This window comes from Sinohyriopsis cumingii, chromosome 15 (assembly GCF_028554795.1).
Source record: "Sinohyriopsis cumingii isolate HCF-2022 chromosome 15, ASM2855479v2, whole genome shotgun sequence".
Lineage (NCBI taxonomy): Eukaryota > Metazoa > Mollusca > Bivalvia > Unionida > Unionidae > Sinohyriopsis > Sinohyriopsis cumingii.
The window spans coordinates 46,438,361-46,456,769 of NC_142975.1; the positions used below are offsets into that span (position 1 = coordinate 46,438,361).

General features: G+C 35.6%; 1 protein-coding gene across 1 annotated transcript in view; it reads left to right on the plus strand.

Moving 5' to 3' along the window:
* LOC149781734 (G protein-coupled receptor dmsr-1-like) overlaps nucleotides 1-9,906 on the plus strand; it is a 25,212-nt gene extending 15,306 nt beyond the window's left edge. The window contains exon 2 of the mRNA XM_089935845.1: nucleotides 8,346-9,906. Coding sequence (XP_089791971.1) covers nucleotides 8,346-9,486 — 1,141 coding nt within the window. The 3' untranslated portion in view covers nucleotides 9,487-9,906. The remainder of the gene's footprint in view (nucleotides 1-8,345) is intronic.
* Nucleotides 9,907-18,409: the final 8,503 nt, after the last annotated feature.

Consider the following 18,409-nt stretch of genomic DNA (forward strand, 5'->3'; position numbering starts at 1 on the left):
TCTCTCTCTCTCTCTCTCTCTCTCTCTCTCTCTCTCCTTCGTAGAAAGAAATCAGCGAATATCGGTTAAAAAACGAGTGTGGCAAATTTTCATTTGTAATGCGACGATGTCTCTGGACCTATGAATCCAGCTGCAATCAACATCGACACTGAAATACTATCACACATGCGCTGAGAGATTAGAATCTATATTGATTGATATACTGATTATTCCCAACAGACTACAGAGACTAAGATGTACTGGCACACTGTGCAGTTTGCAGTTGGTCTCAACTTATAAACTAATGCAGACAGCGTTTGAAACCATCAACCAAATGTATCTCCATAATAAAGCTCAACACCATTATAATTAGTATCCTTTATATACGACTCCAAATCATTCGGAAGAATGGAGAAGAAAAAAAAAACATATGGCAACGTGTTTTCTCCATAAAGAAGACCATTGTCACACAAAAATACGCAAGCAGACTGTTCACCAATAACCATAACACTCGATTTAATGTTTTGGTAGAAATTAAATATTACTTTAAAACAATTTCCGGATATTGCAGTTGATAAAAGCTTTGTCGACATGACCGCTTTCCTGACATTATTAAATGGTTACTTAAAACATCTGGTAATTTGTTGCAATTCTTCCATATGTTAACTGTGTCAAGAATTAATCGTTTGCACTATCTTCACTTAGGCTCTATTAACCATGCCTAGCATTGATTGTTTGCACCATGTCAACTTAGCTATATTAACGAGTCTACTTTGGATTGACAGTATATTCAAATCAGGGATCCCCATTTCTTTTTTAAGAATCCTGTCATCATGTTCAATCTCATCAGGACAGATTAAGGATTTTTTTTCTCGCGTAAGTTGTGAAAGAATAACTACGATATATATATTTTTGATATGCTAAAGCTTTGTAACTGTTCTCCCTTGAGCACCACACGATAAACTCTCTTGTTATCGTCAGGTGATCAGATCATCGTCATACAAGAAGATAATGTATGCGTACAATACTAATATTGCTTTACACAAAAGGGTATGTATTGGTAATGATTTTGCATTATCGAAGTTGTGTGTATCTCAGTGAAACAATTAATAAAACGGCATGGCGCCACAAAAGTCGCCGTTGTATTCAACCTCTCCATACAATCATCTACGTGTGCAACAACAGTGGAAACCAATAATGAATCTGGCATCACGTCAATACATCAATTAAAATCTAAGTGAAACTGATTTATGCCAACAATGAAGTTCATTAACTCTCTATTACTGGTATTGATTAAATCTGAGATGGACCAAACTGCATTCTCTCATCAAATTCCATGACTCTGTGCATCTAGCGAATTTCATATTTTTCAAGACCAACAATTGTTCTTTTTAAACAGTGAAACTGTGTTCCCCTTGTTTGTTTTTTTTTTTGTTTTTTTTTTTTTGTTTTGTTTTTGTTTTTTTGTTTGTTTATTTTTTTACTTTATCCAGTCTTCTTTTGTTTACACAATATAATACAAACAGATTAGTTCTTGTCGTCATTTTGTTTTTCTTCATTCTTTTTAGTCCGCGTCGAGTAGGCAGTTGAGAACACGTGCAAACATTACAGGTCGCAAAATGGTCACCAAAGAGCTAAAAGGTAGTCTGAGCTTTACCTTGTGAGCTTGTGTTATAGATAGCATTACTTTAATTAAAGAGTTATTAAGAAAACGTGATGTGGCTAATTTTCCATCGCTCTGAAGGATGCTGCTCGGTGTAAGGAGCCAAGGACTGCATTCATTTCAGTGTCAAACTGGCAAAAATGAAGATCCCTTCCGGATCATGCGGATTCTGGGCTGGTCATGGTCTCCAGATGCAGACGAATGCTCCGGAAGTGTGCATTTTACAATAATATTAAAAACTACGTTAAGCTAAATAATTAAATATCAGTCTTCCTTTGGCACTTAATGTTCTTTTAACAATGTTTAGTAATTTAATATATATTGCAAGCCTACGAACGAGTTTTGGAAAAAATTTAATGAGAATAAAATGCCGATTTGTTTGTAATCTTTGTGTGGTTGGCCTGTTTTTCTTTTCTTGATATACTTATTTGTGGTGCTAAATAGAACCTGTGTCTTGTTTTTTATTTACCAATAAGCTTCCAAATATTGAATTGAGAAAAAAATCCGATCAAAGCAAACTAAGCAACTTGTGTTTATTGGATAGAGCTGGATTAAGCTATCCTATAAATCAGCGGTAATGCCATGGAATTGTTTCTATGGCTGTTTCCTTCAGTTCAAGCGCAGAGATATATTGGTCGTTATATTTTTGAGAACTGCTCATACTCAAGGAAGCTTTTATCTGCCTTCCAGTGTACCAATTATTAGCAGCAGCTGCGTAAAATGGAAAATCCCTGTATTGATCTTAGATTTGTCCATTTAGAAATGAATTTACTTCGTCAAATATTTCGTCGACCCAAGCTTTCGTTAGTGGATAAGCGAGATATGACAGTCGCTTTTCAGACAGCTGCTTTCTCGACAGTTTGGTTAAGGTGTTTATTTAAAGATTTGTTTTTGTTTGTATTTCTTTGACGCCTAGATGGAATTTTCTCATAATTGTAATATCTCAGTACAGAGCAAATACAAGCCATTCAGCACTCATTTGGCCGTATCGTCAAGATCACAAACCTAGACGCTTTGCGCTAACGTTTTAGCTAAAGCGTATTAATTGCTTACAGTTCCTTAACGCTTTGATGGAATCGTCTTATACTTGTCAAGTCTCAATATAAAATAGGCACTCTGCGACACACCTTCATCCTTGAGGTGAAGGACACATAATCATCAAGGTTTATTTTTAGCTTTTTCTTTGCTTATATTTCCTAACTCCATCATTGGACTATGATCATACTTTGGATGATTCATTGTAAAGTAAAGACAGTAAATACTAATCCTTTTTACCATGGGCTTTAGGCTCTCTAACATCAATGATAAAGCTGGGATTAAAAGAAGAATACAAGGAACATACTGAGCGTGGGCTCGACATCCATTGATGTATCATTCTTCTTAACAATACTATTATCTCGAACCACTTTTTATATTGATGTCGCCTACTGATATTTTCGCATGTGATTTTTCACGCATGCTTCTTGTCCCATCTGGGGGACAAAACAAAAACAAACGCAAGTTCCATTTCTTCGCAATTCATACCGCTAGGGCACCGAACTGTACTCGTTTGCACACTTAAATGTCCATTATGTTTTTGACAAAAGCGTTTTAACATGGAAATATAACTACTTTATTTAAATCAGGTTAATAATCTATACACATATCAGGTAAGTTAACATATACTGAAATGAAACATGATGAACAGAGTTTTGTTAACTGAAGTTGCATCGTAATTGATAAAACAAAGTGTGTTTGCTACTGTGGGTAATTAGTGAGTACATTATAACCGTTTACTTCTCTTAGATGTGTTTGGTTTCAAATTCACTAACCTACCCTCTAGTGCATGTTACATTAGAATATTCCATAATTTTCATTTAAATTTAAGATAAAGAAAATGGTTATAGACCATTCAAAAATAATAAATTGCCAAAAGAATTACTTTGGGTCTTTGACAGAGCAGTAGTAATCCGCTCGCACTGCATCTCTCTGGCCCTGGGCTTGGTCCACGGTTCTGGCATTTTTACGAGTACATGCTGACCCGTCAAAAGTGTGGTTGTTATTTTCCCGGAAAGTCCGGATTCCTCCATCTCCGAGATTTCAAAATGTCATTATTTTAGACTACAGCAATGCGCCTTATTAGTTCGCTGAACATGCTGTTCAGTCGAGTTGAAATTAAGTAATTTACAACTGTAAAACATGTAAGGTGAATTCTCCATTTTTAAATAACGATTTATGTTTCTTTAAATTTATAAGCCTCCAAATATGGTTTAGAGGAAATAAATAAAACTATGAACATGAATGGTCTTTATAGGATAACCATGTTGGATCAAAATGTCCTATATATCAATGGTAGCTGTAGGAGAGTCTGGCTTTGAGCTGCTTATTAGCCAGCACAAGTGTTTTCTCCAGAACGAATTGTCGATTTTTGTTTCGGTGCATATATAATTGCTTCGAAGAGAGAAATCTCTGAATTGGTTATATAGCTGTCCATTTAGAAATGAATTTACGATATAAAATACTTTATCAGCATTTGTTTTTGTGGAGCTTTCGTTAGTTGATGAACCAGAAATGGTAGCCACGTTTCCGACTTCCTCTTTGTCTACAGTTTTGTGAAGGTTTTAGTTACAAAGCTTTTTATTTTCTTATATAGTTTTTATGCCACAAAGGAATCTTTTAATTCTTGAAATGTCACAATATAGAGCAAATACAGTTCATTCTGCAACATTGTCACTTGACTATTTTACTTTATGGTCATGTTCACAAACCTAGAAGGCTTATATTTCAGGGTACCCCTTTATATATGGTCTTAATACTTGGATTGTCACTTTAAAAAATCACTTAATTCTGCGACACGCTTGCTCATTCCATCCGACCACGAGGTCAAGGTCGCAGACACGAGATAAAGTCTGTATCTGAATATTTTTTTATATTTCCTGAATCCCGCTATAGATTTAAGTCTATAGATGGGATGTAGGCAAGAAAATATATTCTGTGATATACGTACTACTCCCTTTGACCTTGGAACCAATATGCAACCCGCTTCCATTTTGTTAAAACTATTGTTATCTCGAACTGGTTATTATAAAGATGTCACACACCGGATGGTTTACATTTGCTTTATAGCACGTAAAGCACGTCATTTTCTTTATAGCACGAGTGACCGCTCCGGTGGCCTTGTGGTTTGAGCGTCCGCCTCGGATGCGTGAGGTCGCGGGTTCGAAGTCTGGCCGAGTCATGCCAAAGACTTATAAAAATGGTACTAACAGCTGCCTTGCTTGGCGCTCAGCATTAAGAGGTTAGTGTTAGAACTGGTCGACCTGGTGTCAGGATAATGTGAGTGGGTAGGACATCATGGTACATGTCTGTGGCATGATGCCCCAGTGATATACATCACTATAAACTGCCACACTGCAGACATCGTAGCGATATGACTGAAAATTTGTTAAAGCTACGTTAAAAATTCAAAACACACACACACACACACACTCACATGCAATGCAGCAATATAGGTAAAATGTTTTAGAGTACCCACCCACCCCCCACCACCCCCGTCTATCACTAATTATAATTTATATTGTGAAAAGGCACTATGGGCTTGAAGTAACTCAGACAAAAATGTTTATTGAAATTGAAATAAACTTCCTCCAAATTTATCCTCAAATTAAGATTTTGTGTTTGGTATTATTATTTTTTTAAACGATGTCTGCAGTGTGGTAGTTTGCAGTGATGCCAAGTACTGGGACATCATCCTCAGACATGTAGCAGCACGTCCCTTCCAGTCACATTATCCTGACACCAGTCCTAACACTAACCTCTTAATGTAAAGCGCCAAGCGAGGCAGATGTTTTTACCATTTACATAAGTCTTTGGGATGACTCGGCCGGGGTTCGAACCAGAGGCTGTAACCACGTTGGCCACCGGAGTGGTAAGATTTTGTATTTGCTTGTTGTTTATGTTAATTCAGACAATATCAAATATTTTATTAGATGTCGATGTAGAGATAGCGGAAATAATGTGAAATCAGTTTTTAATTTTTAGAGAAAAAAAAAGAGTTATGAATATGTGAAAATAAAAAAGAAAGATTCCTTTAAAGAATATTTCAGATTTATTAATGTATTTTATTTCTGATGCTGCTGAAAAAGTGTGTGAGCAAAATTTATTATCAGTCCTGGAGCTAGGTTACCAAGAAAAATAATTATTAACACTAGTGATACGCACCACGAAATACCGCAGTAAATATTAATGGCCAACGATTCAATGGTCTGGGGCATGGACCAAACACTTTTTCATTCTTTAATTTCCGTCTGACACTTGCTGGAAAAAACATATATTGCTCTAATGTATCGTCAAATAGCACCATATTATAGTATTCGAGAGAAATAGTTATCTTAAGCTAAAAGAAACTAAAATATCTCACCTCAAAGAAAATAGCAGACGCCCCACCACCACCACCAAACGAGATGCTTAATACGTTATAGTATATAAATCTGCTATGTGCATGTTAGTTATTGGATAAGTTTTAATCGAAAAACTAACTAAAGTGGGATGACACCATCCGTTCTAACGGACATCATGTGAAAGACAGTGTGTTGACAATAGAGAGATTGTTGATAAAAATAGGAAGTATTGACACCGAATCTTACTATTTACTAGCCACTCTATTAATGTAACAGGGAAACTTTGAGTGGGATGCCAACGGAATGGGCCAGTCAAGATATACTACACTTAATCACCAAACAAGAAAACATCTAGTTGACATGATAAATTACGTAAATTTCAAAAAGGAAAAACCTATTCTCCTGAAAATCTTTATGATTCAGCCGTACAAAGGAAAACATGTATTAACACATTAACAAACGCTAGTAAATAACTAAAACAATGTGACGTGTTTTTTGTGTGTTTTTTTTTTATTCTAAATTTTCCCAAAGGTTGTAATTGACCAGCATATCTTTCGCAACATAAAATTTGGCCACCACATTTGCATAATGAAACGTGCCAAAGATGTGAAAATGGATCATTAATATAATTAAAAATATTTCCTGGTCTAGATTTTACGCAATTTGTGATAATTAACATTGCCTGGCAGTTGCTGCTCATCCAGTAGTAAATAGGGTTCTATTATTATTTTAGATCTGACGAAAGGCGATTCTTGCCCAAACGTTTCAGGATGTCCAGGTCTTAGCGACCTATAGGCTTCTTATTCACAAAACTGGCATAGATCACAAATTCAACTTGTACAAAAAACCTCCAATGTGAAAACCATATTCAAAATCTTTCGTCGATATTTCTGAAGAATAAGTTTTAAGTATATATCAAGGATAAGATATGCATGCAAATCATATTATTCTAAGTCACAGTGATAAAGTTATTCGAAAACTATAAGTTTCGAAGTTTTAGTATCTTTACAAATGTTGTGCTTATGGTGTTTGCTTTGGGACTAAAACACGTACCAGTATTGCCTAAACATTTTCAATACTAAACTCACGAGACCGCTCCTGCGGCCTAGTGGTTAGAGCGTCCGCCTCGGATGCGGGAGGTCGTGGGTTCGTTCCCCGGCCGAGCCATACCAAAGACTTACAAAAATGGTACTAACTGCTGCCTCGCTTGGCGCTCAGCATTAAAGGTTAGTGTTAGGACTGGTCGGCCTGGTTAGTGTTAGGACTGGTCGGCCTGGTGACAGGATAATGTGACTGGGTGGGATGGACATCATGCTACATGTCTGCGGCATTATGCCCCAGTGCTAGACATCACTATAAATTGTCACGCTGCAGACATCGTAGCGATATGAGTGAAACATTGTTAAAGCTACGTTAAAAATCCAAATCTCTCTCTCTCTCTCTCACACACACACACACACACACAGACACTAAACTCACGCTTCAGCACTATCTCGCACACCTTTGACGTCCTGTAACTTCGATTAAAATGAATTATCAATCACACAATTTTCAATGTAAGCTTAACTGTTGTTTCCAGCCTGTATTTGGACTCGGCACCCATTACGCCCATCATGTAGCTATCACCAGTAGTTTGGTACCCTCTCTTTTTCTCTACGCTACGAAATGGTTAGAAAGACAGGGTAGCGTACTACAAATGTAGTATGAGTTCCAAGCATTATTGAAATATAAAGCCTGTTTAGTTGCTCTACCGGCTTGCACGTTTCATTTAATCAGGCGTATTAGAATCGGCACATCTGGGCCTGTATTATGCGAAATCTTTGATCGCTAAACTCAAACTCAGGTTCAAAAACCCAAAACCATGCAGCATATGTTTGGCATGTCTACATAACTTGAACATTGTGTGCTAATAAAACCCAAAATCATTCCTATTTAAAGTTACTGCACGTCGAAGATAGCATACTTTGTGCTAGAGTTTCATCGTCAAAAACAAGATATTGCTATGTCTTGTATAATGTGCAATATTGTTTTCACCACATTGATTGTATAATGTACAATTACGTTGTCACCACATTGATTGTATAATGTACAATTACGTTGTCACTACAGTGATTGTATAATGTACAATTACGTTGTCACTACAGTGATTGTATAATGTACAATATCATTGTCACCACATTGATTTAATGACATTGAACAGGAAGAACGAAACAAAAGTTTAAATAAACTGTTCATTCAATACTGAGGTCACTATTTCATTTTTGATTACCGAATCAGAATTTAATGACTTTGCTATTATTTCAATATCGTTTCTGTAATTTCAGGTTTTCAGCGGCGAATTTGTATTGCGATAAACCTGGGATGACATCCAACGGTACACTATCGGAGTCAAGTCAGGAACTCGTGTCTTTCGCCATGATCTATGCTCATTATCATGGTTACATTAGCATCTTTGTGTGTCTGTTCGGAATCGTTACCAACATCTTCAACATCACCGTCCTGACGAGAAAAACCATGAGGACACCGGTGAACCACATTTTGTCGTGGCTTGCAGTATCCGATGTAATAACAATGGTGTCCTATGTTCCATTCGCTCTTCATTTTTATTGCATGTACCCTAGTGGAAGTAAAACTGTGAGAAAAAATAGTCAATCTTGGATGACTTTCATGATCTTTCACATCAACCTGACTGCTACCACGCACACCATCTCCATATGGCTCTGTGTAACGTTAGCAATAGTTCGATTTCTGCACATCCGGTCACCGACCAAAGGGAATGCAGCCCGTATTCGGCGAATCTATCAAGCGAAAGTCATGGTTTTCATTGTATGTATTGCATCTACGTTGATTCTCATTCCAAATTACATGAGTAACCAGCTACTGAAAGATCGTGACAGTGAAACCAATGACACCGTGTATGTCCTTCGTGACTTGAAGCTTGGTCGGAACGACACGGAGCCACTGGTTCTGGTCAACGTATGGGTCTATGCGGTTATTGCCAAACTTGTTCCATGTATGCTCATGGCCATATTTGGAAGTCTTCTGATTTACAATATTCATGTGAAAATAAGACATAGAAGGAAAATATTACAACTATCTGGCAGTAATAGTGTTCGACTATCAGAGCATTCAAGGACAACGAAAATGCTATTAGCTGTTATTGTTCTATTCCTTCTGACAGAACTTCCACAAGGCGTGTTGATTGTTTGTAGTGCTTGTATTGAAAACTTTTTTGACAGAGTGTACATTCCGTTGGGAGATGTCATGGATATTGTAGCTCTTGTAAATAATGCAGTGAACTTCATATTGTATTGCTCAATGAGTTCAAAGTTCAGACAGACATTAGTTCATCTTTATTGTGGCGCACTTTTAAGAAGAAGGACTCACGAGAATGGATATACGTTGGCAGATAATGTTTTATCTAAAACTGAAGGCCATAGCAATAATAAGAGAGGACAGTCGTGAGAATCAGAGATCTGACAGGCACCAGCAAAAGTGCATACGTTGGTGGCCTTTGGAATTCACGGTCCATTTAATTTTAGTAGCATTTGAATCAAAACGTTACATTCGTGTTAGAAAAAGTTATTATAATAATAATCTGTTCCGAATGTTATTTTTCACTTGTTGTCATATGAAAGTTATAACTTGATGGGTGAATCAATACGTTAACGCAACACAACCTTAACGCAATCTCAACAAATGTACTTATAAGAAAATATATACTTTAATTATGTTACGAAATTTTAATATTCGATCAAACGATAATTTTTGGATGATGCAGATCTTTATGTAAGTTTCAAATTCAGTATCGAAGCTCAAACAACTGAAATTAGATTGGCTGCTGTTATATGTATTAAGAGGTAGAAAATGAGAGAGAGAGAGAGAGAGAGAGAAAACAATTCCTCGGTAACAGAAGCCCGGCCATGATTTTAATTTACTCCAAGTTCGATGGAAAAGTTTATCATATAAGTCTTTTCTAATAGTACTAGATCAAAAAAGATCATGTTGGTCAGGGTAATAATGTATAGGACAGAAAAAACTGACAAACAACAATGCAAAAGTGATGCGCAACCAACCCATCCAAGCTTTAACAAAGAGCCAGCTCATCTAAATAGTATATATCTATAATGGATATAGTATATCCGGGATGGAAACTATTGTAGACGGTTCCAACATTTATTGCTGACCTGATAAAGCAGGTGATTGAGATCAGTTGTTATCCATTCCTAGCTTGCTAGCACTAAAAAGTAACAAGACTCGACATCGTTCAACCCTTATTTTGTATTTAATTGTACTTTTCTACAGCAAACACAACGTTGACTTTGTATAGTACTCGCATTTTGTGTTTTGCTTTGCCGCCATTTGCGTAATTATCTTTTATGACATCGTGCCTTTGAAAAAGAAATTGGTAGATTACGAAAGTGCTTGGGCTGGTTTCGCACCAATTGTTTTGCACTGTTGTTTTCCAGTATATATATATATATATATATATATATATATATATATATATATATATATATATGCATGCATGTATATGTGTGTGTGACATTTTGTTTTCTACATAGGGGTGCAGATGACATACTTTCACCAAATAACATCATCGACATGCAAAGTAGGATCCTCCGATCCGATCTATTCGTAAATCCACAAAGAAGAAACCCGTACTTTCCGCTGTATTTCTGAACATGCAGTGATACATCCACGATTATGCCGCAATTATATCAGAAACCAATAACCGTGTTTTCTAGGGTAACGTCCTGAGACTTGCAAAAAATTAAAGTCGGCCAAGAGCTGGAACAACTATTTTACTCTGATTCATAGCAAAAAAACCCCACCATATTGCATCCATTATATGTTTTGAAATAAAATCAAACTATCCAGAAATAAAAGAAAATCAAATTCCTCATCTCACAACAACAAATGCCGCCTCACCCCAAATATTAAACGGCCAGTGCTTTACAGTAGATGAATGCGCTGTATTTATGGTTAATTCTTGTGAAATCGCCCGTTTGAAAAGTGTAAACTTGCACCCTGTAATAGACATTTGGCTGATATTAGAGAGTTTGTTCATAAAAATGGAAAGTGATGATAACTGAAGCGCACAATTTACTTGCCACCTTATTACTACAAATCTGAGGGCAGCTCTGAGTGTGATGCCAACGCCCTGGCAAGATATTTATCAGAAGATGTCGGTAAATATAAAATACACCGACTCAGCAAAGAGATGTATTTGGTGGACGTGAGAAATTACACAATAATTCAAATAGAAACAATCGCTTTCCTGAAAATCTTAGCGGAATCCAAAGTAACATCAAGGAATACAAGTACTTAACACACAAACATACGCAAGTAAAAAAAAAATACAAACTCGAAATACCATAAACATGATTGTATTTGTGCCATTCATATTAATTTGCGACATAATACATCTGTTTGGTAAAATAATATTTTTATTATTATTATGTCACTTAAAATGAAAACATGCTATTATTACCGCCAAATTCGTGAAAGGATTCCTCGGAGAATATCTGTATATTCCTTGCTGACCGAAACTACCGGTAAAACGAAAAGGTGGTGTGGTACACACCACCGGAAATAGATACCAAGTTAAACTGGTACACCGGTATTATCGCATACTCACATTTCGAGGTTTCTCGGGTGTCTTCTGATGACAGGTTTGATACATTAATGTCACGGTACTGACGAGTTGAACTGTTATAAAGTATTAAAACTGGCGCACTTTAATATAATTCTGCTTTTGTTTTATTCTATAGCAATTTTTCCCAATTAGCTACAAATATATTGGTTGTACCCTGATAAATCTGAGTTCATTTTCCCCTCAGGAAAATAGGCTGGTGACAGCCATACTTTCTAAAGGGAGATTACCATAATATGTTTCCGTTCTATTCGTTACAAAAACATCAATATGAAACCTACAAGGATATGAGAAACGACTATAATTGTATCTACTGCCCGTTTTAGTATCATTGCTTTTATTTGCTCTTTCCACTGAACATGTACATGATGGAATACAAAATAAGTCAATTGTTATGAATATAGTAATCTCGGTTGTACTTCCTTTGGATATTTCTAAATGTAGTTCCGTGCTGATTGAAAACCTAATTTTTATATATATTATAAGCTGTATATTGGCCTTGCACAATAGTTAATGTTTTTCTTCATATGGTTTTCATAACGTGTCAGCTTTAAAATGAAAGAGGCCTGGCGGTGATACTTGAGACAGCCAAAGCATCTTAGTCCAAACTGTATTTATTATTTTAAACATTTTTTTCGCTCACTTAATATGATTGGCACTATGTCAAATAAAACCACTTTTTGTGTAAATTCACTTTTTATTTATGGTCACTATTTTCTCAACACGTATTAATATATATTTTCTTTTATATAAAAATATCATCGAACTTATATAGCATTAATCAAAACACAACCAATTAGCTGATTGAGTCCATGTTATGACAAAAGTCAAACTACTTGCAAATAAAACTAACGCACTGCCCTGCGTCCTCTCCAATCGGCGTATCAAAATGCCATTTATCAACATTTCCACACTTTATCAAAATTTGATAACATCGTTTAGCAATCTCAGTTGAACATGATGATCGAAATTATTCGCACGAACCTTAAATGATTTCCGATGAAAGGCTGGAAAATATCCGTTGTGATTCCATTTGTTCCTATTGCAGCCATCTGTGAACATTATTAGTCCATTGATTCAAAATTTATATTCTATTGTAATCTATTTCCTTTTTGCCAAGCAAGAATTTACCTTTAAAATGTGATTCGTGTCACTTTATTTTATCACGCCTTTATTAATTGCTTAACGATATGTCATAGAATGTGTGATATAGTCCAAAGTCCCTGAAAAATCACTAGAGGAAGAAAATTAATTCACTTCGCGCTAGTTTTGTTTGTTTTGAATAGTGCCTACCACCGTCAAGCCTTTTGAATGTACCTATGTCTCCCCTAAGCTTTCCAAGCTGGAACAAAAATTCATTCGACATCATACATGAGCACATTAAAGAGTATCGCAAAGCGCTACAGCTTTATGAGACCAAATTCTTAGCGGTAACAGAAAGTAACGCAAAGCGCTACAGCTTTATGTGACCAAATTCTTAGCGGTAACAGTAACGCAAAGCGCTACAGCTTTATGTGACCAAATTCTTAGCGGTGACAGAAAGTAAAACAAAGCGCTACAGCTTTATGTGACCCAGTTCTTAGCGGTGACATAAAGTAACGCAAAACTTTTTGGCCATCTATGACATAATTCTTAGACACCGCTCCGGTGGCCTAGTGGTTAGAGCGTCCGCCTCGGATGTGGGAAGTCGTATGTTCGATTCTCGGCCGAGTCATACCAAAGACTTACAAAAATGGTACTAACAGCTGCCTCGCTCAGCGCTCCGCATTAAGAGGTTAGTGTTAGGACTGGTCGGCCTGGTGTCAGGATAATGTGACTGCGTGGGACATCATGCTACATGTCTGCGGCATGATGTCCCAATGCTAGACATCACTATAAACTGCCACACTGCAGACATCGTAGCGATATGACTGAAAAATTGTTAAAGCTACGTTAAAAATCCAAATCACACACACACACACACACACACACACACACATAATCCTTAGTGGTAATATAAATTATTGCCAAGTACTCAAGCGTTATGTGATATAATTCTAAGCGGCAATATATATTATTTCAAAGCACTTAAGCATTATGTGACATAATTCGTAGCAATAATATAGGTGGCGCTATACAGTTTCGCATTTTGCATAGGATTTTAAAGAAAAAGAATGTCCCCGGCTTTCCTCACTGGTTATACTGGCTATTTAATAAAGACCTTGTATATCTTAGGTATAATGCAAAGAACCTTTAATTCCCTTTATTTTGGTGTATGATTGATGGGTGTACTATGGGTTATAGAGTATACAGCTTGGCCTTACTTCAAATGTGCACCTTTCAAAAAAGTGCTAGCTCTACTTGGTCATTTTCACTTCCTGAACTTCAGAGGTAAATTGTATAAAAAAGAGCCGATAACTTTTTTTACACTTTATATATTTGGTAATTCATTCATTGCACTTTCAGCAGCTGGTATTGTCTAGTCTGGCAAAATTCATTTTCCCTATTTTAATAGCTGCTATGTATAGTGTACTTTAGACTAATTCAGACTGATTTTTTAACACAAGGGAGCAGTCATTTTAGTTAGCAGTGTGCTTAAATCATGTAAAATTTCCAAAAGTACAATATCCACAAGAAATATCATCCACATTACATTAATGTAGCATAGAGGTATGCAAACATTCTCTCCACTGTGCATGTTTTAAATGCGAACTACTTCACCTTACATACGTCACTCTCTCAAAAGTACATATTATCTGGTGAGCGCCACCATAGATTTTCGCAAAGTACTTGAGCACCACGTGGGATTTGTATCTATATTGCTTGGTTCCAAAGTAGTTGGTTCTTAATTAAAGTAGTACCCCATCAGACATCCAATATGGTCCCAAATGCACTGGCATTGAGTTTTCTCTCATGACTTCTTATCATACGGTGATGGTCCTAAACGAAAATGATGCCAACCATACCTCCAACATAACGGCTGTGTTGGTCATCTTCAAATATCAGATACTGAAACGTGCACTACTCCTGAATGAATGATCGTACTGACATCGTATTTTTGATAAAAGACTTCTCACGATAGATTTATGGTCCTAAATAAAATAAAACGGCACAGGCCTGACTTAGCGGGCATCCTGAAAATCATGTCATCGCTAAATGTAAAGGAAAGGCGGTTTTACTAAAGGGTATCGATAATATGTAGATAAGTCATAAAGAAATCGGGGTCAATCTGACTTTCAACCTAAAGCCACAGCAGCCATCTTTAAAACCTTGTTACCGCTTCCACCGAATGGATAGACGCATAAACATGGATTTTTCATTGAAAGGCTTCTTCTCAAATATGGTTAGTCCTAAACGAAGATTGAACTGATTTGATTTCCAAAATGGTCACGATAACGGTCTCACATCCAACACTGTCACCACAGAGGTCATCTTGAAAATCTTGTTATTGCTCTTCATGAACGTGCTGTTGTGCTGTCATCCGGTTTTCACTGAAAGACCTCTAGTGAATCTAGTTATAGTCCTAATGAAAATGATATCGATCTGACACACAACATGACCGTCACTGTTTCCAGATAGAACATATTGTATTGTTACTCTTCTTGAACAGATAAACAAAGAGATAATAAGCTTGGTATGGAGCTGTACTAAAACCGTTTTAATGTATTTAGTTCGTCCTGCTTGAAAATGGTGCATGTATGTTCTCCCAAAATGGTCGCCATCTTGAAACTCTAGTTATAACTGCTTATCCTGAATGAATAGTCATACTGACATCGGATTTCTACTGAAACACTTCTAGTGATATAATGTAGTTCGTCCTAGATGAAAATGGTTCCAATCTTAGCAGATAATTGTTTGCCGTTGTAGACATCTCAAGATGAGATTTCATTGAAATATATATTGAATCTAAGTGAAAATGTTTGGATCTGACTTGACAATATGGCCACCATGGTGGGATAAAATAAAAAAAATCACTTCTTGCATTATTTTTCTTTATCTTCAATGAGGTTATGATTTCAGCAACTACAAAGGATTGTGAGCATGGTAACAGAAAAGTATGAATTGATTTTGTGCTAAGCAAATTGCAAATATATCTGAAGAGAACTTTAAATGATTTTAGTAATCAAAATGTGTTCCTTAATATTTGTTTAAACATATTTTTAATGACTATAATGGTCCGTCCATATAGCATTTCTAAAATATGATAATAACGAATTGCAATAAAGGGTTGTACCAAACTTAGCGTGTGGGTATATGTTAACAGTATCCATGACACGAGTGTCGAAGTCAAAATCGATAAAAAAAAAGATTATTATACTGAACTTATCTTTTGAACATTATAACTAGGATATATAAGAACATAATCTTTGAATAAAATTGTTACACTCGAGTTTCTTGGTCATATCTCGGACGATTTCAGTACTCGGCACTTAAACAGGCGCTATTTCATTGATTTTCAATAAATTAAATTTGTTTTCCTTTTCTCTGTTTGATTCAAAATGTCGAAAAATGTTAAAATTAAACTTATATTTGATCTAATAAGGCTGAAAGTAGCATTTAAAGACTGCCAAACTTTGACGTACGTAGGGTTGACTGTCTAAATATAGAGCTTGACTACACTAACATGATCACGTGACACATCATAATTGTAATCTACAGCGCAGGAGTGAACGTTGATGCTGTAACCTTAATTTATGTTATAATAAAAGACTATGTAATGGTGTCGCCCACAGGATGAAATAGTTTTAATACATAGTAATGTACTCTTCTTTAAATATAGCTGTTTTCATGTGCAGTTTTAGAGCAGTAGATAAAGCAAGTAGTTTGTTGTGTAATTATATCATGGGGGTCATCTCAAAGAGTTATTAATTGAAGCTTTGCTCTCTCTCTATCTCTCTCTCTCTCTCTCTCTCTCTCTCTCTCTCTCTCTCTCTCTCTCTGTTTATTAATATGGTACACATACTTGTTCATCCCAAATTCACACACAGAACAAGTTTAATGTTAACAAGCGAAACTGTAACGGATTTTCATCAGAAAAGTAAGACAGACGGATCCACAGATATAGATTCATCCACTTGCATAGATGGATCCACAGGTATAGACGCATCCACTTACATAGATGGATCCACATATATAGATGCATCCACTTACATAGATGGATTCACATATATAGATGGATCCACTTACATAGATGGGTAAAGTAAATCCTATGGCATGATATTAAAGAAGGAAATAGTTTTAATAAGTCGTACCTCGTGAATCCTTTCAAAAAAATAAATAAAGAGAATTATCAAGGGGTAAACGAAATATACTTTGTAAGAACCAAGTATGGCTTGTTAGGTATAGATGGAAATAACGGTAATAAAATTGGTAATTTGCAGGTTAAACATGGTTCAGCAATTTTTCTCCTGTTATGCATTAAACTTTAGGAATGCCGGTTAGTTTTCGGGGGGGGGGGGTATTTGAACACCAAAAACTATATATTTCCAGCCTTCGGATAGCTTTCAAAAAATATCTCTCCAATTTGTTGAAACAAAGAACATCTTATATCCAGTTATATTAGCTGAAAAGAATTAACTATCTTGAGGTAATAGGGAAATGTATTTCTCGATTGAATGTAAATCCATCGTCCCCCCCCCCTCCTCCCAGCCAAAATAATTAGTTTGTCCCTTGGCATAATATTTCTTTAAAGTTTGACAACATTAAGTGAAGTGGTTCTGAAGAAGGTACGAAAATTATGTTCTCACCTGTGTGTCATAGTGACCAAGGTAGACACGTTTTGTTTGTAGATTAGGATACAATAAATATATCAGCCAATATTTTAATTAAAATTTTGACTGTATTTTCTGGGGTGAGTGGGATGGTGAAAACGTTTTTTCTTCCTAATTGCTATTGAAGCAGACAAAAAGAAAATTGACCTGAAAATACACATAGAATATTTAACCAAACATTGTTATTTGTTTATTCAAAGTGTATTTTTCATCCAATTGTTCTGGGAACAAAATTTTTGTTACATCATAAAGTCACGCAGGACAGATGATAAATTATATATATATATATATATATATATATATATATATATATATATATATATATATATATATATATATATTTAACAACTATAAGCAACATAGGTTCTAACTAAAACATTATTTACCATCTACTCTAATAATATGATGTTCTAATTTACGTTCCAATTTTTCATAAAGTGTTCATTTTCCATCTATTTTTCGTGAATATAGAAGGAATGGTTGCGTGGTACATACAAGTTGTGAATGGGAAAAGGAAACGACAAATAGCATCCTATGCACAATTCTGTGGATTATTATTATTATTATTATTATTATTATTATTTCCTCCACTTTTATAACTGAAAAAAGAAAGCTTTGAAAGTTTGCGGTTTTGGTATGAAATTGTCTGTAGGTGATTTCATGGTATTTGTAATAGCCGAGTCCCTCCAATTTCCAGATATTCAAAATATACAAATGTTGGCAAACAAGAAAATTTGATTTTGTCCCCTACTGATGATAATTTTAAGATACTGAATTATAATTTATAATATTTTTGTGTACAGCAACACTGTTTTACATGCAAATATTCATACAAAATATCGCTTTTCTCTTTCCAGCGACACAAATCTAATTGTATTTTGTAATAGTAATTAAACCCATTCTTTGGAAATAATTTCTGTAAAGTATAGATCTGACAAGGGTAAAAGCATAGAATCCTTTATCGTAACAGTTACACTTCTAT